The 24463-nt window shown below is 42.9% G+C and overlaps 1 protein-coding gene across 7 annotated transcripts in view; it reads right to left on the bottom strand.

Moving 5' to 3' along the window:
• The window catches only part of CRB1 (crumbs cell polarity complex component 1), a 131765-nt gene that overhangs the window by 73294 nt on the left and 34008 nt on the right, over positions 1 to 24463 (bottom strand). For 6 of the 7 annotated variants that reach the window (XM_072948757.1, XM_072948758.1, XM_072948761.1 and 3 more), the window contains exons 3-5: positions 18417 to 18612; positions 15692 to 15831; positions 9670 to 9852 (exon numbers count right to left, since the gene is read on the bottom strand). In XM_072948757.1, coding sequence (XP_072804858.1) covers positions 9670 to 9852; positions 15692 to 15831; positions 18417 to 18612 — 519 coding nt within the window. The remainder of the gene's footprint in view (positions 1 to 9669; positions 9853 to 15691; positions 15832 to 18416; positions 18613 to 24463) is intronic. The other variant, XM_072948759.1, reaches the window with a different exon arrangement.

The following is a 24463-nucleotide window of genomic DNA, read 5'->3' as shown; positions in this document are numbered from 1 at the left end:
CTCTAGGACGAGGAACAGGCTCCACACCGTCTGCTGTAAAAACAGTGAATTCCTCAACTCAGTGTAGCCCAGTTGTGCCTCTAGTCCTCACCCAGGCCCACGTGGTGTCAGCCGCACAGGGCTTGGGTGCAAGAGAAATCAGTGTAAACAAGACGCTTGTGCTGACCGCCCCGTGTGCATTTTTTTTCCTTACTCGAAAGTCTCAAGTCTTCTGCCGACATCCGCGAAGTGGTAACACACTAAGTTATGAGCTCATAAGTAGGATAAAATCAAATCTCAGATCCAGCAATAGATTTAGTGGCGGGAAGATGAGGTGGTTCTTCTCTGAGTGAAGTTAGAAACCTGAGCATCAACTTAGGGTAACAAAGAGGGAGGAGGCAGTAGAAGTTTGAAAGAAGAGAAAACACGAGAAGGTCATCTTGGGAAGTAGAACTCTCAAAGGATTGTTACCTAAGCGCCGAGTCTCCTTGAAACTTGTGGTCATAAATTCAAAGTGATATTCATCAGTGAAGTGTGTGACTTGTGAGGTCTTCTCCAACAGCATTCAAACGGCTTGTAGGTGAGGAGAAGATGAAGTGTTTTGTTTAATCACATGTGGACTTCTGCCAGGTCAGTGCCACGGAGAGAGACGGGATCAGGGATGCTGAGCTTATAACCGAGGGAATAATTACAGTTTGAGACCATGGACTCTTAGCTGAGACCGAGAGTGAGGCAAGGAGTATGATATTGGTTGAAACAATTGACTCGATGCAATGGAAAAAGTGTTGGAGTGTAAGTGAACTGGGGAGGTAGAGATGATGGTCAGAGGACAGAATGGTGGAGGGTGAGGTTTCCGGTGAGCTGCTGGTGATAAACCAGCCTAGGCTGTGATCACAGGAGTGGGGAGAAGTTGCTGGATGGCGGTCAGAGTCACTCAGAGATCAGGAGGTCAAATGACTCGGAGACGCTGTTTGCAAGGACAGTCCACGTGGGGGTCGAAGCCTCCAAGAATGATGAGGGGAGGGAGACGCTGAAACCTTCAGTGACTGAGCGGGGGTGCGGGAGTGGGAAGAGGACCGCAAAGAGGTGAGGCAGCGGACGGCGTCACACAAAGACGCGTGCTTCAGCGTGAGGTGGGGTTTTGAGTGACGAGGGGAACAAGCGGAAGTGAAGTGAGGACACGGAGCTTACCTGGGGGGCCAGTCGCACATGGGATTTGGGAGAAGAATAAAAAACAACCACCATTTGAGGGGGTCCCAGAAGAGACTATCGCTAGACTGTCGCTGCAGCACATGGGTGAGGGAAACGCTCGAAAAAGAGGTTAAGGATGGTGGTGATTGAGTTTACAATACATTTTGAGAACCTTAGTGTATAGTGCACAGTTCAGAAAAGGGTGGGAAACCCGGTGAAATTCGGCAATGCAGAGAGCATTTGGCATCAGAGCCCAGGGCTTCCTGGGCCTGGATCAAGAGAACCGAGCTGCTGGGATGTCCGTGGGTGACGGGGGGTAAGCTCACTCAAAGTCATGGTGAGACTGTCCCTGACAGACTTCAGAGGAAGTTATAATCAATTCTGATTTCAACCTTTTTGAGACTTGCTGCTTAAGGAATGACTAGGGAGAGCTGAAGAGGCCCACTAGGGAAGGAAGGGTGGTTTTTACCAAGAGCAGGTACAACCAAGCCTTTTATGGGAAACAGAGATCCAGCTCTTCATTAAGAGATTTGGTGGAGCTCAGGTTTTGGACTGGGACCTGAGCAGCTCAGGGTGGAAGTAAAGTCCCAGACAAGCGTGGATGCCGAGGTGGTTAGGGAGGGGCATGCGGTGGGGGAGAAAGGTGTTTTTGAAGCGTCTTCGGGGTTAATGTCAGAAGACAGGTTCCCTCTGAACAACCAGAGCAGAGGACCTTGGTGAAAAGCTATCACCACTGACTGGGTCAGGTCTGGGCACTAATCCTGCGCTGTCCAGTGATTAGCACGCTTCAGGAAACTGTTGGGGATTTGGAGCAGCAAGAGACAGAACGGGGTTTCCAGACGGCCATCCTCACAAGCAGCAAACCCACACAGGACCAGGTCATCTGCAGGTTTGCAGTGCAGACTTCTGGAAGCACACTTCCTAGTATCTTCAACCTCTGCTCTGAACATCCTTTTCAAGTTTTTGCTCTAACAAGCGCTGAGCTACTAACAGACCTTGACAGCTCTTTCAGGTAGCAGTGGCTCCCTCTCTCACACAAAAACAGAATCTTGGTGTGAAAATGTACCATTTGGGTCCCCCAAGGGCAAACACAGTGCCTGTGGCATGACAATGTGTATTACTGACAACTTAATTATGAACTTCCCAGGGAAAGACTTATAATGGTTTTATTCTCTTGCTTTAGAAAACTGCCTTCTTTCCCTAGTGCACATTGGGCAGAATACTTGACTTGGAGAATCGGCATCTGTCTTCTGATTGTTCCTTTGAGAACAAAACAATGCTGACCCAGGAAAGTGGCCACAGCCTGTGAAGCCACTGCCACCCATCCCTGTCCTAGGGCCTCACAGACACGTCCATCTCCATATCAGGTCTGCATTCAATCTTCCAAACTATGACTGTTAAATTTCCCTAGTAGGTGTAATATCTTTGCAGGCAGCAGGTCATAAGCACATAATAAACACGATTTTCAACATCAGCCCACATCTAAGGAGGTGGCACCGCTCCCCTCACGGCTGCTGCTGAGAGCACAAGATCCAGAGCGGTGCGGGTGGAACGGCGCCCATACACGCTGCGAAGAGCTCCATGTACAGGCACGGGTGCTCACAGCACCGGAGCAAAGGTGAATGAACTGGATGAATCCCTTGAAAATATTAATAAACATTTTATTAAGTAAATAAGGATGGAAGCAAAGTTGGCTCTTTCAAGCTTATAGCTTTATGCATGTATCAAATACCTGTTCAAGTTATTTAGGACCTGTACTCTCCAACTGGACACTGCAAGTCAGGAGAAAGTGCATCTCTAAGAGCCGTGAGCCTAAAACATAAACTCAGCAAGTGGACCAATTCCACAGAAGATTTCTCTACAGGCAGGAGATACGGACTGTCCCATATGCTGGCTCCATTGCTTCACGGACCTTTCAATGTCCCATGCTTGGTCATATATGGCTATTTTAGTTGGATCGAGGTAAAATGACAGGATTTAACTTCTAAGGAAAAGTGAGCACTTCATTTTTAGCAACATTGTGCTGCAGGCAGATGCACATGAGACACCCCGTGTGCAGTCACTCTGCCAGGTGGCTCTCATCAGGGTGTTTATTGTTAAGAACCCCGCTATTTCTGCCTGGGGTTTGAAGCCAAGACTTCAGAGGCTCCCCTGCCGCACGGCTCAGTTCTTCCCATGCAGAGAGCAGATGGGTGAAGCAGAATAAAATCCTAGCCTCAGAGGCAGTAAGGAAGCGTTCCAGAGACCAGCGATGGTGTGGCTCCTCGTTGGAGTAAATACTAATTGGAGCTGGTGAGTGAAAGTTAGAGCTGAAAATTGGACTTGGCTTAGGAGCAGCTGGGAATCTTGTTAAAGGTATTATCGCCACCACATTTCATAAACAGAAACAAAATGTTCACATTCAAAACATAAGTCAATTGTTTCCAATTTAGCTCTGTTGGTTAGAACATGATGGATGGTCGGGGCGGGGGCAGTACACAGGTCATGAGATCCTTTCTTAATTTTTAGAAGTAACATGATCATTTGTATTAAAAAATGCTAACTTCCCAACTCGTTTGGATTCTTACAATTTCCACTAAATTCTACCTGGCGTAAATAGCAGAAATAGGCCTTCCTTACTGACTTCTCTAACTGCCTTTTTACGGCTTTGCTGTGGCAGTTTTGTCTTGTGTTTTTGTGCATCTTTTTCCTCACTCTCCTTCACTTTCCTCTGGGAAGAGACCATGTGTTTTCATCATTATATCCCTAGAACTGAGCCCAGTGCCCCAAAGTGAAAAGTCAAAACATAACAGAGAGAAGCAGCCAACATTCCTCCTAGCAGCGGTCAAGGATGGTCGCGCAAAACAAAGATAACCGACAACTCTGGAACGGACTGAACAGTGTTATTCAAATACAGGCCTCCTGCAGTTACAGGCTTATTTAGCATACCACTAAAATCGTGTGAACGTGTGGGTTTAAGTAAACGCACAGACCTCTGAATCAAGTGTTCATGTACCTCTTTGAAGTTGAGCAGCCACAGGCACAAAGTGGTTATGAAAGTATGTGAGGATATTTTTGCCAAAGATTATTTTTAATGATTTTGAGATAATTAGAGAATAATAACCATTATTGTATCTAGACCCAGGAGTTTCTAAGTTTCAATTCGGCTCATTAAAATACCTAAATGGATCTTCAGATTTTTGCTCAGTTATCTCATTGGATGAGACTTTTGGTTTCTCTGGGCTTAGCTTGCGTCACTTGCTGAATGTCCCAGAAGACAACCTGGATAAAAGCTAGCGTCCCTTTGGCGGGGCTTGGTTCCTCTCACTAGGATCCTCCGCCTCCTTGTTCCCATGTTTTGCCATTTCTCATTTTCCATGGCTTTAAGCTCTCTTCATTTCTATCTCCCTGAGTACTGTCTTCTGGGACTCTCAGTTAATTTCTACTCTGGTGTATTTCACTTTTACACTGTAAAAAGCTAAAAAGTTACACTAAATATGCAACCATAACCATTTTCAATACGGAAAGTAACTGTACATGTAGGGAAGAGTCATAAATACATCCTTAATTATAATTTAAAAGCTGGAATAGCTTGTAGCTATATTCAACAACTCTAATGGTTTCTTTGAATAGAGCTGTCACAAATGTATTATACACAATACATTTTTATCATGATGGAAATTGTATTTTAATCTGATAAGTGACAGAATGGCAAATATGTATAACTTGCAAAAAGTAAACCGTGTCATTTATATCATCATCAGAAATGGGTGGGACCCCAGATAAACCACACAGACCAAATAACCCCGCCAGAACCCTGATCATTGGACCTACACAGCCCACAAAATCAGGCCAGGACCTCTTTGACAAAACTAAAGGGTGATTGCCCGCAAAAATGAAAAAAATTCAAACAAGACTCAGAGTTTTCTAACATAATATCCAAAATGTCCCAGATATAGTTGAAAATCACCCATCATACCAAGAATCAGGAAAACCAAAACTCAAGTGAGAAAAGAAAATGAACTGACATCATCAACTCAGTCTGAGCTGAATCAGATGTTGGAATTATCTGATGAGGATTTAAAGCGAACATTATGAAGAATAAATAAGCAATTACAAATTCTCTTGAGATAAAAGGAAAACTAGAAAATATCAGCAAGGAATTAGATATAAAAAATTGAAATTATAAAACTGGAAAATGAAATAGGAGAAATATAACCAATTCCCTGAATGAACTCAGTAGTGGAGAGGAAATGAAAGAGAATAAAGTTAATGAATTTGGGGTCAGATCAACAGAATTTACCCATTCTAAACAAAATAGAGGGAAAAAAGTGAACAGAGACTCAGGAACCTGTGGGAAAATAGCAAAATACCCACAGATTACATTTTTGGAGTTGTAGATGCAGGAAAAGATAGTGAGGCTGAAAGAGACATAAGTACACAGATGTGAAAAGCTGAATGAATTCCAAATAGGACAAGCCCAAATAAACTGACACCAAGACACATCATTAATAAAATTCTGAAAACTAAAGACAAAGTTGAAGGTATCATCACTACATTTTTTTTCTCTGCAAGAAGCCAGAGAAAGGATGCATTCATTACCTATAGAGAAATACAAATTTCAAAGACAGCAGATTTCTCATTTGAGACCATGGAGTGAAGAAGGAAGTAATGTAGAATTTTTCAAGTGCTGAAAAAAAAAAAAAAGGACTGTCAACCATGAATTTTATATTCAGCAAACTAACTTTCAGGAACAAATGGGCAATTAAGTCTTTCTCAGATTAAAAAAAAAGTAGAAGAATTGACACTAGCATCCTACTCTTAAAGAAATTGTAAAGGAAGTTCTTTACACAGAAAGGAAATGGTAAAATAAGAACTGAGGCAAAAGGAAGGAAGAAAGAACAATGGAGAGGATGCAGAGGACAGGTAAATGAAACAGATCACCTTTCTCTTCATGAGTTTTCTAAATCATATGTAGTGATTAAAGAAAGAATTACAATACCATCAGATCCCTAAGACAATAATAGTTCAAAATGCAAAAAAAAAAGGAAACTAAATGGAAATGGAGTTATTCCACTTCACTTAAAATGGTAAACTGTTAATACCAACAGGCTGTGATGAGTCATGTGTTTATATTATAATACCCAGAACAACCACTAGGAAAACTGCACAATACAGTATATCCAAAAACACTATAAAATCAAGATAAAATCCTTAAAAAAATGGACAAGTAAACCCACAGGAAGGCAAGAAAAGAGAAACAAAGAAAACAAACAAAAAATTAAATGACACAGTTCAGCCCTAAAATATCAGCCCTAACATATCACTTAAAGGCAAATGGTTGAAATACATCAATTAAAAGGCAGAGATTAACAGAATGGTAAAAAATCAAAGCATGACTCAATAATATGCTTTTTACATTGCCATTTACAAGAAACTCACTTCAAATTCAATGACAAGTGGGTTGATAGCAGAAGAATGGACAAAGGCATACCATACAAACATTAATTTTGTAAAAGGGAGCAGCATGATCATCTATGTGGGAAATCTGAAAGAACTCACAAAAAAATCTCCTGGAAATAATAAAGGATTATAACAAGGTTGCAGAGTACAAGGTTAATACACAAAAATCAATTGCTTTCCTACCTAACGGCAACGACCAAGTGGAATTTGAAATTAACAACATGATACCATTTACATTGGCACCCCAAAAATGAAATACTTAGATATAAATCTAACAAAATATGTATAAGATCTACGTGAGGAAAACTACAAAACTCTGATGAAAGATACCAAAGAACTAAATAAATGGAGAGATATCCCATGTTCATGGATAGGAAGACTCAATATTGCCAAGATGTTAGTTTTCCCCAAATTTGTGTATAGAGTCAATGAAATTCCAACCCAAATCCCAGCAGGTTGTTATATAGACATCAACAAGCTGATCCTAATGTTTACATGGAGAGGCAACAGACCCAGAATAGCCACCAAAATACTGAAGGAGAAGAACACCGTTGGAGGATGGACACTACCCAACTTCAAGATTTCAAGACAGCATGGTATAGACAAAAGGACAGACAAATAGGGAAACAGAACAGAATAGAGAGCCCAGAAATAGACTCTTGTAAATACAGTCAACTGGTCATTGACAAAGAAGTAAAGGCAATATAATGGATCAAAGGTGTTCTTTTCAATAAATGGTGGTGGAACAACTGGATAGTCATAAGCAGGAAAATGAATCTAGACACAGACCTTACCCCTTCACAAAGATTAACTGGATCACAGACCTAAATATAAAATGCAAAACTACAAAACGCCTAGAAGATCACATGGGCGAAAACCTCAGTAAACTTGGATGAGTTGACTTTTTAGATGCAGCACTGAAGGCATGACCCATGACTGCATAAAAATTAAACACTTCTGCTTTGCCAAAGGAAACATCGAAAGAATGAGAAGGCAACATGGATAACTGTTCATGGACAGTTTTCTTTTCATTTTAGGTACACCACAAAACTAGATTTCTCAGTCTCTGCCACAGCTAAATGTGGTCGTATGACTAAGTTGGAACAATGGTACGCACGCAGAAGACACAGTCACCACTTTTAGGGCTTGGCCCACAGAAACCTGCTAGAGGCCACGCTCCGTTTTCTTTCCTCCTCCAGTGGGTCGCTGCAAAAGAGCATGGTAAACTTGGAAACCACATTTTGAAGATGGAAAAAAAAGAGAGAGGAGCCTGTGACCTCAGATCATCACTTGAAGGACAACTGATGATGAGAACCCATTTTTGGAATTCACATGAGTGGAAAAGAAACAATATCCTTAAGCTGTAGAGACTTGGGGAAGTCACGACTTCTTTCTTGTCTGCTCTTCAGAAATCAAGGCCAACACACTCTCCTGGAACACTTCACAGCCTCTCCTGTTTGGATCCGCAGATACATTGGTCAAGCACACTCTTGTATCTGATGGGGCAATATTAGCAATGGCCCTTACTTTGACAGACTCTCCTCTTTACAATTCTACACCAAATCAAAAACAAATTTATAAATCCCTTGCCTTCTTTCAAAAAGGATTTCAAGTACCTGGCAAAAATACATACACTATACCAGGATCAAACAATTCAGAAAAAAGAAAGAAAGAAAGAAAAGGCAACTGCAAGAAACAGAAACAGGAGATTTTAATAATCCCAGGTGTGGGGTAAAAAAATAAATACATTTCAGAAAAACCTATATGACTGTAGAAGCCACTTTTACCTATAAGATTTCTAGCATCTTACATTGTTGGGAAATGTGATATATCGCAGGGTTTATTTCATGCTTTTTTGCATTTATCAAAATTTATTTGTATGCCTTTTATTAAAGGTAGAAGCTAGAAGCTACTCAGGAAAAATAATACTTATCCTGATATTGACACTGGGGGGGGGGCTTTTTTCCCATGCGTGTTGGTAGAGGGGACAGTGAATAAGGACATCTGCTCAGCAACCTTACAGCAAACACTGCGGTGAATCAAAGGTCATTACACTTAAAAACTGAAACATTAAGAGAAAGGGAAGGAGAGGGGACAGAGTATGTAGTTCAGTGGTAGAGCACATGCTTAACATGCACAAGGTCCTGGGTTCGATCCCCAGCACCTCGTTAAAGATAAATAAACAAATAAACCTAATGACTTCCCCCCCCAAAATAAAAAATTTAAAAAAATTTTTTTAAATCTTTTAAAAAATAGAAAGGGAAGACTAAGTGTCAATAAGCCCCTCTCCTTTTTTTCTTATTCCTTATTTATTTTCTCAGAAATTCCCCAAAACAACAGAAATATTTTCCTCTGGTATCGCTGAATCTACTGAGAAGGGAATTATACAGAAATCTAGACTGTAATTCGTTTTCTCAGTGGTATCTCTGCACTTGTAGGTAAGTTGCTTCTCATTACCAAATACAGAACCATCTCCAAACTTTTGAAAATTTCCAGCAGTGGGAGCAGACACAACACAATTGTTTACTGGAAAACATACATGCAAATCTCTGGGTTTCAGAGTAAGAATGCTGCAGAAAAAGCTAGAGTCGCTGAAATGGGACACACGGAAGAAAGTTAGCCAGAGAACAGAGGGAGATGACTCCTTGAGAAGAGATGACTGTTCTCAGGGTGAATATAAATGAGGGTGACTTTTTTTGTTTTAGCAAATTTGAGTAACATAAAATTTAACATTATGACATTAACATAAAAAGTCCCAACATTTTCTCTTCATAAGCTGTGGAATCTGAGCTGGCGTCCAGTTCCCAGCACAACGTATACAAATATTCCCCCTTCATCACCTCGGCTCCCCCTACCTCTGATACCTTCCCCCTGGTTTGAGGAACGAGGAGACGTGAAATGAGGTATTTTTCAGGCCCACCAGGGGGACCCTTTGCACCACCGCACAGAGTTCTGCGCGCACAGCCCCTCCTGCTGCGGCCCCGTTAGGGTGAAGGCAGCATCTGCCACGGACGCTAGAAGCGCAAGGCACCTCCCCGGCCCGGGCCGCGGCCTCACCTGTGAGTCCCGGCGGACAGACGCAGGCGTAGCCCGAGGCCTGGGCGCGGCTGGAGGGAGAAGGCCGCCGGGCGCCGCGCCCGCGCGCGGTCTCCGAGGACAGCGCCACGCACTGCCCGCCCGACTGGCAGGGGTGGCTGCTGCATCCGTCCACGTCGGTCTCACACTGGGCACCCGTGTATCCTGCGGGGACAGGTGCGGAGAAGCTTCTCAGCCACTGAGCCCGTGCCGGGAGGAGGCCGGCCACCGCGCTGGCTCCGACCAACAGCACGATGAGCGCCGCTCGAGGAGCTGGGGAGGGCGGTCTGGTAAGGGAGGCGCCCATGAACTTCAGAAACAGTAGACCCGGAGTCACCGGTGTCATGTCCACCAATGCTTTTAATAAAGACTATATACAAAATTAATAAACAAGGTCCTACTGTCTAGTACAGGGAACTCTATTCAATATCCCGTAATAACCTCTCACGAAAAAGAATATATATATACATGTATAGCTGAGTCACTACGCTGTGCACCAGAAGCCAACACAATATCATAAATCAACTATACTTCAATTTGAAAAAAAAAAGATTGGATGAATAAGGCTTGAAATGAAATGGAACTTTCAGATAACCTTGATTTAACCTGGACATTTTAACTAAATATTCCAACTCCTCAAATATTCCAATTGTTTGCATTTTAAGCAAGAAAAAAAAAAGATACATTTTCTCCAGAAAATAGCTGTAAAGTAGGCAGTATCCACACAATCCACCCTAAATTCTGCTCTTAAAACTCAGAATAAAGATAAATGACTATTTCCTAGCACTCAGAGAGGCAGAATAAAAAATTATTTTGTATTTGAATGGATTTAGCTGGGTCATTTCATCAGGGAGAAGAATAAAAATAATAAAACATGAATGATTTCCTACTTCATAAAACACTTAAATATTAAATATAAAAAAAGATCCCTACCAGAACGATTTCTTGGTTTGATATACATATCCATCTCTTAAATAGATCCATGTATATGTTTGATGTGTGTGTATTAACAAAATTGGAACTGTACCACACACATTCCTCTACAACTTGCTTTTTTCACTTCCTTGCACAATCTATCCATGTTCGTAACAGATCTAACTCATAACTTTAAACTAGCGCTAAGTATTCCGTAACACAGATGTGCCCAATTTGACCATTTCCATTCCCTTGGTGAGTTTATACACCTTTTTGCTATTAGAAACAAAGTTGCAGTGAATATTATTATATACACGTGCAAATGTCTAACTCTGGGGTCTGTGCCTAGGAGTGGGGACTTGGGGTTATAGGTTATGGATTTTTTTATTTTAATAGACGCTGGCGCACCTCTAGGGCAATTGTACAATGCACATGCTGACCAGCGCTGGAGGAGTGTGTGGGAGGCCCCAGACCTCTGCTAATATTTGCTACCACCAAATAAATGTGTTTGACAGTTAGTTTAAAGAAAACATACCTCATTGTTGTTCTGGTTTACATTTTCCCGTTACTACTGAATTCAGTATTTCAAAAATTATTTTATCGTTTCATGTCTTCTTTCCATTTGTCCACTAGGTTGTTTTCCTCATTGACTTGGAGCATTTCTGTGCCCTGCTGAGTGCTCATCCAAAAGCGTGAATTCAGTAAGACGCTAATGCAGCACTCGGGAGTGTGACCAGGGCACCATCAGCTGTGCTGTGAGACGGTGAGGGAGATGCGTGAAGTCCTTAAAGGAACACAGTGTGACTTCGATACAAGTGACTTCACTCTCAGCCAAGGATTTTGTCATGTCACTTAACTGCTGAGAAATACGTTTTTAAAATAAAATTTACAATCCTAAATTGTAAAACTTATAAATCAAATCACGGAATTTCTTAAGTTTGAAACTATTCAATGGCTTCACTTTTCACACAAAAGAGAATTCAGAATCCTTAACCTAAATGGCCCCTTATTATCTGCCCATTCCCACCTCTACTAGGATGTTTTCCACCCCAGGGCCTTTGCAACGTCCCTCTCCTACAACACCCCCTCCCAGACCATGCTTGGGTAACTCCACTTGTCAGACTTGTGTGACTTTCTCAACGTGTCTTTGCCTCATGGACGGATCTGAACAGCATCCTTTTGTCTTCTCTCGCATACCCAATTCTTTTCCTTCATTGCTTTACAATGATTTTTATTGCAAACTTGGTATTTATGGTTGTATTTTCAAATTTATTTATTTATATAGATGTCTTCCTCAACAGACTGAAAACTCCACAAATGCAGGGACTGTGTTTTTTTTATTCTCCACTCCAGGACTGGGCAACGCCCAAGTGGCAGGCCTCCAATGAACGCCTGAATGAGAGTCAGACAGTTCTAACCAACAACTCAGATTATAATCCTAGTTTAGCAAATAAACCAGAGAACTGACGAACTCTTAACAAGCAGATGATGAGACTATGATGTGACGGCTCATTTTGTAATTTTAATAAAAATCTGGGTGGAGTCCTATGTCAAACTGTAACCACCACATAAATTCTGTTGCTTAGCTATACAATACCTTTGTCACATTTGACCCCTGGGGTCTTTCTTACCCATCCAACTTAGAGCTGAAAAAGGAAACTAAAAGCACATGTCAGATCAAGATCCCACATCCCTCTGGAGTGACCCTGCCCATCTCCCACAACTCAGTCTCTTAAGCCTGAATGTCTACTTTTAAAGCGCTTTTACTTCATACTTGAAGATCTGCAAATATTCACTAAATAATGCTTTTTGCAACATGTTTTTATAAACCGGTACCTGTTGTGCTACAGTTGGCTGACTAAAGAAAGTTCTGACTATTTTTCATTCTCTTCTCATTCTAAGTTGCAAGACTCACACACAGGCCAGGTTAGGAGGTAATTTAGAACCTTCATAAATTCTTCTCCGCTCTTCAGCTCATGCGTCATCTTATTCCTGTTCTGAACGTTAGGAAGGTTCTGATTTATGGCCTCACCAGTCCCGTCCCCACCACTGAGTCCTGCGGGGATTTTGTTTACTGTTCCTTTAACCGTGTATATAAATAGATTCCTTCAGTCAAGGCTACATTCAATAGTTTGAACAAGTTTTTCTATAGAACCCTGTACAAAGGAAACAATATGATGCTGAATCAAGACCCCAGGGTTCTTAAATTATATTGTTTTTTTTTTAAAAAAAATCCAATCTTTCCTGGGTAACAGGAAATCTTTTAAGATAAGCATTTAAGGTGACTGACACTTCTTGTGATTAATTACTTCTGAAATGAGGACCCCAGGCAATTGGAGCAGTGAATTCGTGCCATCGTGGGGTTCTGTGGCAGTGGTCCTGTGACCAAAGGAGTGGTCTCCTTTCCTTAGATGGAGGGTAGCTGGCCATATTGAGTCTTCTCTAACTTTATATATAACTTCATACGTAACTGTGGGGGTTGGTACAAAGGCACTCTGTGTTGCCTCTCTAGGCAAAATCCTCATCCATCATCACCCAGGAGAGAAGCTCCCAAGTAGCACTGTCCTAACCCTGCGCCCCTTTCTCCATTCCCGATCATTTCCACCCCCAGGGGCTCTCCTGGCCATTCACGCCCTCGTCTCCACCCTCAGCACCTGCGTCTTGTCCCTGTGTGAACCGCTGCAGGGCTCTCCCACTGGATCCCCTGCCATGAGCCCCTCCTCTCAATCGTCCTGCACTCCAGGGCCAGGAAGCTCGCTTTAAATTAACAAGTCAGACTGTGTTACTTCCTGGTCCCCGAGTCTGCAGGGCAGACAAGCAGCGGGCGAGCTGGCTTCAGTCTCCTCTTGCTCCCAGCCCCGTCTCTCCACCATTAGCCGTACGTCGTCTGGCACTTTTGAACAATCAAGTACACGTCCGCCTGCTGCCCTCTCTTTCTCCCCTCCCTCTTCTGTCCCTTCCTCTCTTCTCTCCTTAAATAAGCAATGAGCTATCATTGTGCTGGCCATGGGTCTAGAATGGTCAGTCTCCTAGTCTGGAGACATCTAATGGGCATTTCCGGAGGGCTTGCTGGGGCGCAGGCTGAGCTGGGAGCGCCTTCTGTATTGCTGGACTCAGCTCCACAGCAGCACTTCTGGCGGGGGTGGATATCATTCCATCATCTGTGCTTTATCAGTCCATAAGGAAGCCGAGGCGCAGGGCGGTAACGAGGCCAGCCACCCGCTGGCGAGCAGCTTTCTGGAACGTGCTTAGAGGTCTTCCAAGTTTCTGAGCTGCTGCCTCTGCGCTCGAGCCCTCCCGGAACTTCTCGCCTTACTCCCGTCTACAGAATGTACTAGGGCTTCCTGCTGTGCTTGAAACTGTACTGTACACATCTTTTCACACTACATCCCTGCTAGAATTTAAGCTCCTTGGAAGAAGGGACCACAGCTTTTTGATCCCCAGGGCCCTGGTGTATCTATAGTTTGTGCTGAAATCCGTGTGGCTTGAATGAACGGAACACACCCTGGTCTTTTTTAGACAGCTCTTCTCAACTGCCTGACTCCCTCCCAGACCCTCTGAGAACAGAGGTCTCTTATGCCCAGTTTCCACCTCCTGGTGCAGAACTCGGTATTACTAACACAGGGTGGTGCCCCCCTCCCCGTTACGTGCAAGTACCTGTTACCTGCCAGGCTCTGTTTTTATGATTTTACTCCTCACAACAGTCCTCTCAGTAGTTTCTTTACCCTTTGCTGGTGGAGGAGGAATTTCAGAATTAAGAGGTTCCTCAGCTGGCAAATGGTGGACTTGTCCTGCTCCCAAACTGTGCACCCAGCCTCTGCTTCTGGACAGAGATCCTCTCTAGAGTGTTGATTGAATGCTGAGTGATGGTTGATGACAAGAATGTGGAATAACAGGTTTTGAAAAAAATTCAGTATTATGGGATGGCCTGTTGATTCAAGTGTTACCATCCTGCTTCCTACTGACCACAGCCAACGAGCAAAGGATAACTGGTGTGTGCACTTTGCTACCTGGACGTGGGAAGACACGTGGCACACAGGTTTCTGAGCCACAGGAGGATTCCAAACTTCCTTTTGTGTGTACGTGTTTGTTTCTTTGTTTTGTTTTTTACTTACAAAATATATTTAACCAAAGCACGTTAACTGTTCCTTAGGCAATGAGACAGCTTTCTGTCGGAAGCTACTAGTGACTGGACTGAGCTCAGCCTCCAGCTTTCCTCCCCAGCCTTGCCTTACCCTCTCCTTAGACAATCAGCTGTGGTGGGGGAGGGAGGAGACAGATGATCAGCAAGCTTATAACAGCTAGATTTTGAATAATCATAAGGTTATCATTTCTTCCAATGGCTCAAAAAAAGGAGAGGAGTGAAATGCTCTTTCATTTCCAGCCATAAAATCCTGGTAAGAATTTGGTTAAACTATGTCAAGCAGGTTGTTTGCCAAAATTAACATCGATATTTACGGGTGGCTCTTGGATTCAATGTCACATACTCTTTCCTACCGATTCTGGCCTCACCTCTACACTCAAGTCTAACTACCTTCGCAGGGTCATTTTTAGTTCTGCTTTATATATGCTTAGCTTGTGTTTTCTTCACGTTGTGAGTGGCTAGGAGACTACACCTACTTCTGGAATGTCTTTCTGTCCCCTCTACAGGGACCAGCATAATCATGTTGACTGACTCCACGAATTCTAATACCAGCTCCTAGGATTTTAATATTATTTCATGGGTGTTAATATTTTCTAGTTCTCAAAGCAATCATCTTGCAGGAAAAGGAAACATCATCCAGTGAATCTTTCTCCATGAAGACCATGCTGAAACTGACCCTTCCATTGAATTTTTTTTCCCCTCTCTGTTTCTTCTAGAAAATTCTGATCACTGGGCAGCTTGGTAATCTGCTTTAGGCATTGCACAGCGCAGCAGTGAGTTGGTGTGAGCACTGAAGGGTACAATTAAATGACGAGAACTAGAAGAAAGACTTGGTTTTAAACGTTTATCAACAAGAACTTTCAGTTTATTTTCCGTAAACGATTAGCTTCTATTCTAAGCAAAAAACAAACAAAAAAATATTGTGGAAGCTGTTTCGTCACTTACCAGGCCAGCAGTGACAAATGTAACCATCAGCACCGTCCTCACATGTCGCATTATTGTGACAGGGCTTTGACCAACACGGAGGCACCGGGGTCTCACAATGCGTCCCTGTGAATCCACTTCCTGTGCAGTTACAGCTGTAGCTGGAGAGTCAAGTGAAATTTTCACGTCATTGCTTGGTCATATTGAGATCAACTATCTGCCTCCCGTCTCTTCACCTGTCCATCAACCCCAGACCTGTGGCCTGGTTTTAATACTTATCAAAAACCTCGAGGCGTTATCACCACAAGCCTGAGAGCATTATGCGTTTCCGTATCAATATCTTACTATCTTTGAAAATTTATAACATGGCTTTCAGTCAAAATTATCTAGCAACCATGGTTGTTTACTTCAATTTCATCATCATAAATTGAAGACACTCATACCTTTGTTGGAGTTGTTGGGATAATCACGTGTGCATATAAAGAACAGATACAGCATGCCAAAGAGCAGAAAATACTGCCTAAAACTACTAAGCAGGTCAAAATAAAGTTGTTAATATTTGTGAGGGTGGTAGAGAATGATTTATACCATCACAGCACATTTTTATAGCGAGAGCCCAGTAATAAGGTCCCTTACGAAAAATGAAACAATAAATTATGAAAAAAAACAGGAAAAGTTCTCATTCTATACATTGTGACTTACGTTCTCTCATTTTTAGACTACAGGAACACTTTAGTCTTTCTGTTTATAAGCGCTCATTGACTGAGCGGGATTATCTGACAGCCCTAAAATACGAATCTGACGGGGAAAGTCGGTCACTTTATCAAAAGCTGGCTTTCAATTTAGACAGCACCTCCTCAAGGACTTTGTGTCACAAAAACATAGGCTTACACACCCAGCTTAGATAAAGTGAGGGTCTGGGGGCGAGGACACCTACGGTTTTGTAAAGAGGAACAGTCCTGTTCACCGCAGCTGTGTGTCCATTTACCTCTAACATGGATATTAAGACTTCACTAAGGAAACTGAAATATTAGCAAATACAATAAGTGGCTATAATTTTTATACATCATTTTGCTAGTTAGAGACTCTCTATTCAGTATTCCATTTATCTAATTAAGAATACCTACTAACAATCTACCATATGGGAGACATTCAAGACAAGAGCCCCGTGCTCAAGGCTGGCAAGTGGACCTCAGTTCATGGAACCAGAGTCTCCATTTATGTCTTCCTTTGTCTGCAAGAACCTTCCATGGGGTATAGTTTCTGACTCTCCCACGTACCTCACAGCGAATGTGTTAATTTTTTGTTGTGGGAACATTAAGTCAGGTTGTATTTGCTGACCTTGGGATGATCTCCCAAAATCCAGGCAGTAAGAGAGATACGGACACAAGAGAAGAAGTACTATGTCGCACATCCAGGTGAAGAGAGGAAGCCAGCCAGGTTTCAGCCTTGATCTGTCTGCGTGTCTGTCACTTCTGTCCTGACACTTTCCGGAAATGGTGAGGCAGGGCTGGGAAAGTCTCCTCTTTTCATCTGGAGCAAAGGTGTGGAAACTGCCAATCTGTCTGTCTACGTGTTGGCCAGTTACCTGTCTCCAGGAACGATGTTCGTGCCACTGGAGAATGATTTGGGTATCACTGAAAGTAACTGGCGAGACATGGAATATGATCAAACATGATGCTTTATCGTTTACAAAAGAGATGCTCTCCCATGTTGCTCTATTTTAAAATCTTATTATTTTCTGTATCTATTGGAAGTGCACATGCCTTTTATTGCTACCCTTCTGAGTCTAATTCATTGCAAAATTCAGATTTGGTAATAAATTACATCTCACTTATTAATTAAGGATAGCCGGATATGAGTCCTCCTTTTGCAAAGAATTAACTGTCTGGATTTGTGGGGGTCACCTAGCTTCCCAGCACGTTAGACTCACTGTCATGTGGGAGCTTTAATGCCCACCTTGTCTTCTGGCTCCTGAAAGAGCCACCAAAAATCTGTTCAGGGCTGATGCTGTTAAAAGCTGTCCTGTGTTTTATAATGCAATACCTGCAGTGTAAGTAAGTATTAGAAAGTTCTTTAAAAAAATATTTTATATGAATTCAACTGCTGTTACCCAAATTTATTATATGCATGCTATTAAGGTGTAATTTATTGTTTTGTTTTTGCTGAAAAGCCAATGATAGACTCTAATTTGGAACAGAATCACATGGCTACTTATCATTCTGCTGTCTCAAAAGTATTCACCAATTCCCCAAACACTTAGAAATTCAAGATATAATTAATCTGATATCATTGCCCTTTCCAACACTGTTTATATAAAATTCTTAAAGGATTTATTTTTCATCACTTGATTTATGTGCTTGCTATTATATAAATGCAAGCTTATATTCACATAGAGAATAATCTTTAGCTTTTGCTTTGTTTTGTTTTGCATCTACAACGGAGAGGGAAGAGAGATCCCCTTTGTTTCATGGAGTTGGAAAGCTGGCACTTTTCTGTCATAGAAGCAGTTCTAAACTGTTATGAAAATGACTGGGAAAATGCTCCTTCTTGAGACCGATGACTTCCAAAGAATGCATTTTTTCATAAAATCTGAATGTGACAACTTTTGGTCATTTAAAGTATAAAGCAGTCTGAACACTGTAGGCCGTGGATGCGAGAGCTCCAGGTTCATCAGAGCGGTGTCACCGCTCTCGGTCAGCAAGTCCTCTCCATGCCAGCGACCCAAACGCAGGAGAAAACCTACCTGTCGGCTCCGTCCACGCACAGCCCTCCGTGGAGACACGGCTCGCTGGCACACTCGTCGGTGTTGATTTCACAGCGCTCGCCCAGGAATCCGGGGGCACAGTCACAGAAATAAGCCCCCACCGCGTCCTGACACGTCGCACCATGCAGGCAGGGCTGGGACCAGCATTCGTCAATTTCCAACTCACAGTTTACACCTTTTTCAAAAGTCAACACAGAAAAAAAGAAAAGCTTTAGCCAAGTGTTAACATTTTCGCTCTTTGGCAACGTTTCATTCACCAAAGCCCTTGTCAAATGTGATGTTGCCCAAAATAATTTTCCTCCTTAATTGTAATCGATATTAACTTTCTGGCACGCCTGTGGGAAGTTACACAAAGCAGAGCAGCTGTTACTTACAAAGAAAGATCGCGTTCAACAGCTTGCGGTTTTTGAGTCCAGGGAAACAAATCATTTTTAGAACAAAGTTATTGTTTACTGTACTTTTGTTGGGAGCCTGAAAGGGATTGGCCAATGTCTTTAAATTATTTTTAAATTCTTAGTTTAATGAGGCACCATATTGAGCAGTGGGTAAAAAGCTCAGACTTCAAAGCCAAACAGCCTGGGTGGGGTTAGCCTCTGTCAGCTGTGTGACCTTGGGCAAGTCCCTTAACCTTTCCTTACTGCAGTGTCTTCACCTGAAAAGCGGGAGAAATGGTTGTCATTGCCCCCAGGAGATAATGGTAACAATTACAATGCATTCTACAGTGCTTATGATAGTACCTGGGGGGCACTGTGTTTGCTGGAGAAAAAAAGAAATACTTGTTCTTTTCAAACATTTATTGTACAAAAGTGATGTGCAACCATTTCCTTGAGTGCTCCTTTTGCATAGAAACTTTTAAATTTAAATTTTTCTATAGTGTTGTAAAATACGATTTTTAAATGGAAAATCGGTCTGTGACTTACATGCATTGTGATGAGTGGTATTAGTGGAAGCTACTTCACTTTAGGGTAACATTACATTTAATCCCCCCAAATAGTAGACGAAGATTGTTTACTAAGCAAACAAAGTTTAGGATTTACACGCACTGAGAGAGCAAACTGACTTAGTGAATCTGTCAAAATAATATTTGATACACAATGATCAAATCTGCATATAGGTTTTAAAAGACACGAGAAGGGAGGCTGTCTGTATTTGTCCATCTTTATTTCTGTGCCTATTATCCAGGGTGGTGAACTGTGTATTAAAATGATATTGAGGGATTTTCAAATGACTCAGAAGTTTTTAGTAGTTTGATGGATTTTGTGGTCCCCTTCCTGACGGAAGATGCAACAGGACATTCTCCCAGCACCTGGACTTAGAACAGTGACTAGCTTCTACAAACCCCAAAGTGAGAAGGGACGGCAGCATGCTCAATTAGATTGTTTTCTGAGAAGAAAAAGAACTTAAATTCCATGTCAGTGAAGATGGAAAGTTGTGGGATGGCACTGGTCACAGGTAAGCGGCTTGCACGGGGGCCTGGCTCTTTCTCACCCAGTCTGTGAGCAAGACTTCCCGTGTCTGTTTGACGCGGCATCCGTGAGGTTGAGGGAGAGCCCTGAGTGGGCCAGTGGATGATCTGGGTCCTCATTTCGTCTCTGAAACAGCGTTTCAGTCATATTTTAGTATCTATTTCTGTCATGTCAAATAATACAATAACAGATGCCTCTTTATATTTTCCAAGAATGTATGAAGGACAAAAAATGATCAATTCTTTTAAAAAATGTTTTACACAATTTTTTTAACATATATAGCAACTCAGGCTATAACGTGTTGGTCCTCTACTAAAACAACACTGACCAATGACGACCTTGAGAACAGAACTCTGCTCACCCAGGGACGTCCGACCCTCGGGGCTCCCTGAGTGGGGGCAGCTGGCACTTACTAGACCCCCACCACACGCGAGGCAGGCTGAGGGGATGTGACATCGGTTATGTCCCTTGGAATTTTAGTCATCTGTATTTGCTGAGAAGTATTAACATGTAAAGCCAAACCAGTGGTTTAAAAGTGGCTAACATTTCCTCTAAATTTTTAAATTTATTTGTAATCGAAGTATAGCTGCTGTACAATATTATATAAGTCACAGGTGTGCAATACAGTGAGGCACAATTTTTAAGGGCTTTTCTCCATGTATAGCTATTATAAGCATTGGCTCTGTTCTCCATGTTGTACCATATCTTTGTAGCTCATTTTACACCTAACAGTTTGTAGCCCTCGCCCTCCCCTCGCCTCACTGGTCACCACTAGTTTGTTCTCTGTATCTGTGAGTCTGCTTCTTTTTTTTTTATTATATTCTACTAACTTGTTCTATGTTTTAGATTCTACATATATGTTGTATCATACAGGATTTGTCTTTCTCTGTCTGACTTATTTCACTGAGTGTAACACCATCCAAGTCCACCCATGCTGCTGCAAATGGCAAAATTTCATTCTTTTATATGGCTGAGTAGTATTCCACAGTATATACACGCCACGTCTTCTTTATCCAGTCATCTGTTGATGGACACTTAGGTTGCTTCCTTATCCTGGCTATTGTAAATAGTGCTGCTGTGAACATTGGGGTGCACATATCGTTTCAAATTAGTGTTTTTGGCTTGTTTTGGATATACATGCCAGGAGCGGGTCGCTGGGTCATACGGCAGTTCTATTTCCAGTTTTTTGAGAAACCTCCATGCTGTTTTCTACAGTGGCTGCACCAATTTTCTGCAACACTTTTCTAAATTTTATTTCATAACTCAAATAAAATTTGTATCTTCATCTGCTATACACCCAGGTTGCTTCCAAATTCTTAAGAAATACATTATAAACCATTGTTTTAAACACTGCAGCTCCATTTATAACAATGCAGTTCAAACACTTTAGCTGCAAAGTGATCTTGATGCAAATGTAAGAATGTGTTTCAGTAGCTCAGATACAATTTCAGTTCAAACAAGTATTTGCTCTGGATTAATGTGATTTGTTTGTATGACTCTTAATACTGCTAACAACGTGATTCTTATTGCAGCTTTTCACTGCTACTAATGTAGGAACAAGTGATTTGGTCTACGCCTGTGTGATGCCAAAATAGCTGGGAGAAAAGCGGTAACTAGTCAGTCACCCAGATGTTTTTGTATTTCCAGATCCTTGGCTTCATAGATAAAACATCTGGAAACCGTACTGTGATTTTCGTTTTTCATTTGGATGTTTATCATTACATGTGTACAGCCATTCAATACAGACAATTAATTGTCCTGCAGAAACATAACCTGAACTGTGTGGTCCAGCCTCTCTGGAAACATGCATTTTATGGCTACTGTTCCTATGTAACCAGACCCTCACCATCTCTCATCTGGTCTGACTGCTACTGGCTTCTCTCTTCCAAACCACTCTCTACATTGAGGAGAGTCATATGTGTAAAATACACATCTGATTTTCCCATTGTCTGCATAAATGTTTAAAATAGTTTCCCCTTGTCTCCAGGAAAAAGCACAGTTGCCCTGGAATGCTGTAGAAGCTTCTAAAAGACATGGACTCTGTTGGGGTCACCTACGGGGCTGCTCCTGTGCCCACTGTCCCTCCTGCCCCCAGGCTGCACACGGCCGTCCTCCTTACTGGGATGCCCACCCCTCACTCCCCACTCCCCCTGGCCATTTCCAGTTAGTTCCCCAAGACTGAGTTCTAGTACCACATGATCCTGGGAACTGTACTTAACCACTTATACCTGCCTTGAGTGCCACTCCACTGAAAAATAAAAATACATATTGTATTTTACAGAAATTGTTTGTCAACTTTATTTACAAAATTGTTAGCTTTTTGAGGTCAAAGTCTTTGTCCTTTAACACCAAGATCTGCGGCATTTAGCACATATTCTGGAACATAGGAAATGCTCAGTGAGCTGTCAATGATTGAATAACCCACTATTCCCAGCTCTGGAACGACCCACCACTCTCATGGAAGACGTGACCTGCCAGGACGGGACATCTCAGTGCTTCCCCAAGCCTGGGCCTTCTCAAAATCAAAAGCCACAACGCCAAATTTACGGCTTTGGTAAATGTCTAAAGCAAAGCATTGTTTCTGAATGATTGTGCCCTAAGCTTCTGATCAGCATTTAGAGATTTTGCACCTCAATAAGAACCTTTCAGCGATTAGGGATTGCGGGTAACACTGCGCAGGCTAGATAATTCGCATCGTGGGTTATCAGCCTGGAGCAGGTCTGGCCACTGACGCCGTTACCACCCATCTCAGTTGGGAGAGAGCACACTGTACGCGCCGTGTGGCATTGACAGACCGCGCTGGTCACCTTTCTCATTGTCTGCAGGGTCCACGCTTGGGAAATAATTCTTCTCTGGCTTTGGGTTACCATCCTAAGTTTCAGAGTCCACCCAATATATTTAACATCTAACAAGCCTCCATGCACAACGTTTTCCTTTAGAATAAGGATTACATATGCTATTTCCAGGTTCCTTCAGGAATGATGTATGCTGTGTCCTTTACAACAGTTATCAGTGCAAATCTGGACCAAGGGTTGTGCAAAGAGGTAGTGTAACGTGTAACACACGTTTCCATGACAGCCGCAGATTTACAGTACGTTCTATACATATCATGGTTGTGATGTTGTAACAGCCAAGAGCAAGAAAGGGGACTGTGTGACTTCCTGCTCTGATTAGTAGTGCCAAGCAACTATAATAATAATTAGCAAGATGCTGTGAGAGATTCAAGTTGGGATTTTTATTTTCAGTGGGAACATCTTTGGGATTTTCATCCAATAAGATTTCTGGCTTGTGCATTTAGACACACCTTTTCTAAGGATACCAAAAAGGAATAGAACACCTTTGAAAAAGCATTCACTTCAAGTAGACTTTACACACCGGGGACTCATCTCTGAAGGACAACTAAATTTCCTCAATTCCAAGACTGCTCCCTTCTCCCTTCGTGTTTTTAACTTCTAGACACTACTATGGACTTCACCATCAATAGTGTCTTGGGGTTGTGTTATATTTCAGTTGCATAATTTTTCTTTCTTACTGTATATGAAATGAATGTAAATATCAGTGATGAATTTAACCCTGATGAAATGCAGAAATCCCTTTATTATTTTTAATACTATTTATTATATTTTATTATTGCTTACTGTTTCTATTCCTAAGTATTATTAGTACTCTATTACTCCCACCAGACTCCACTCCAGAGACCCAGCCCCGCCCTACCCAGGGACCAGGGCTCCCTCAAGTCCCTGTCGGAGGCCCCAAGCCAGACCACGTGCTGGCCGAGGCAAGGCAGCGAGTTCCCGCCAGACGCACCTGCAGGCCGAGTGGGCACCGTGGCGTGGATGAGGGCTTGTCGTCGGCAGACACCTGTTCCCTCAAGGGCCCGCTCTGGCGACCTGCCTTCCGCAGCCCCAGGGCAGACCCCAGACCCCGGACTACCGTGGCCCACGTTGGCCGCGCACGTGCAGTGCACACTTCAGCCGACAGGGGCGGCCGCACAATACGGTGCGAGACTGCAGCCGCAGAGCTGGAGACAGGCCCCATTTGGGCGTGCTGCCTGCTGGGGACCCGGGCCTCTCCAGGAACCAGGCCACCGGTACCACAAGCCAGGCCTCAGGGCTCCCGAGGCATCCGGCTCCAGGGTGAGGGGGCCTTTGTGTAGGTGCGGGCTTGGACACTGGCAGATGCCTGGTTTCCCCTAAGAGTCCAGCATAGGGATCCGGCCTCTCCTGAACCGGGTTCTGGCGCGGATTCCCCGTTTCAGGGAGCTCTGAGCGGGGCGCATGCGCAGTTTGCTACCAGGCGCGCAGGTGTCTCTCAACGAGGATGCTCGCCCCCGGACCGGCGCATCCCCGGGCGGCTTAGGCAGTCCTGCCGCAGCTGCCACCAGGTGGAATAGGCTCCTATGGGTCGGTTAGGGCTTGGAATTAAGCAGATTCCTTGTGTCTTCATGACCCTTGAACTCTCCCTGGACCCTGGCTACCCTCAACCACAAGAGACACTCTTGAGTAATAGGCTCTATCCCATTTATTTAACCGATTTTATTATTTTGTTTTATAGCTATTT

Source organism: Vicugna pacos, chromosome 23, assembly GCF_048564905.1.
Source record: "Vicugna pacos chromosome 23, VicPac4, whole genome shotgun sequence".
Classification (NCBI taxonomy): Eukaryota; Metazoa; Chordata; class Mammalia; order Artiodactyla; family Camelidae; genus Vicugna; species Vicugna pacos.
This window is presented reverse-complemented; position numbering and strand designations above follow the sequence as displayed.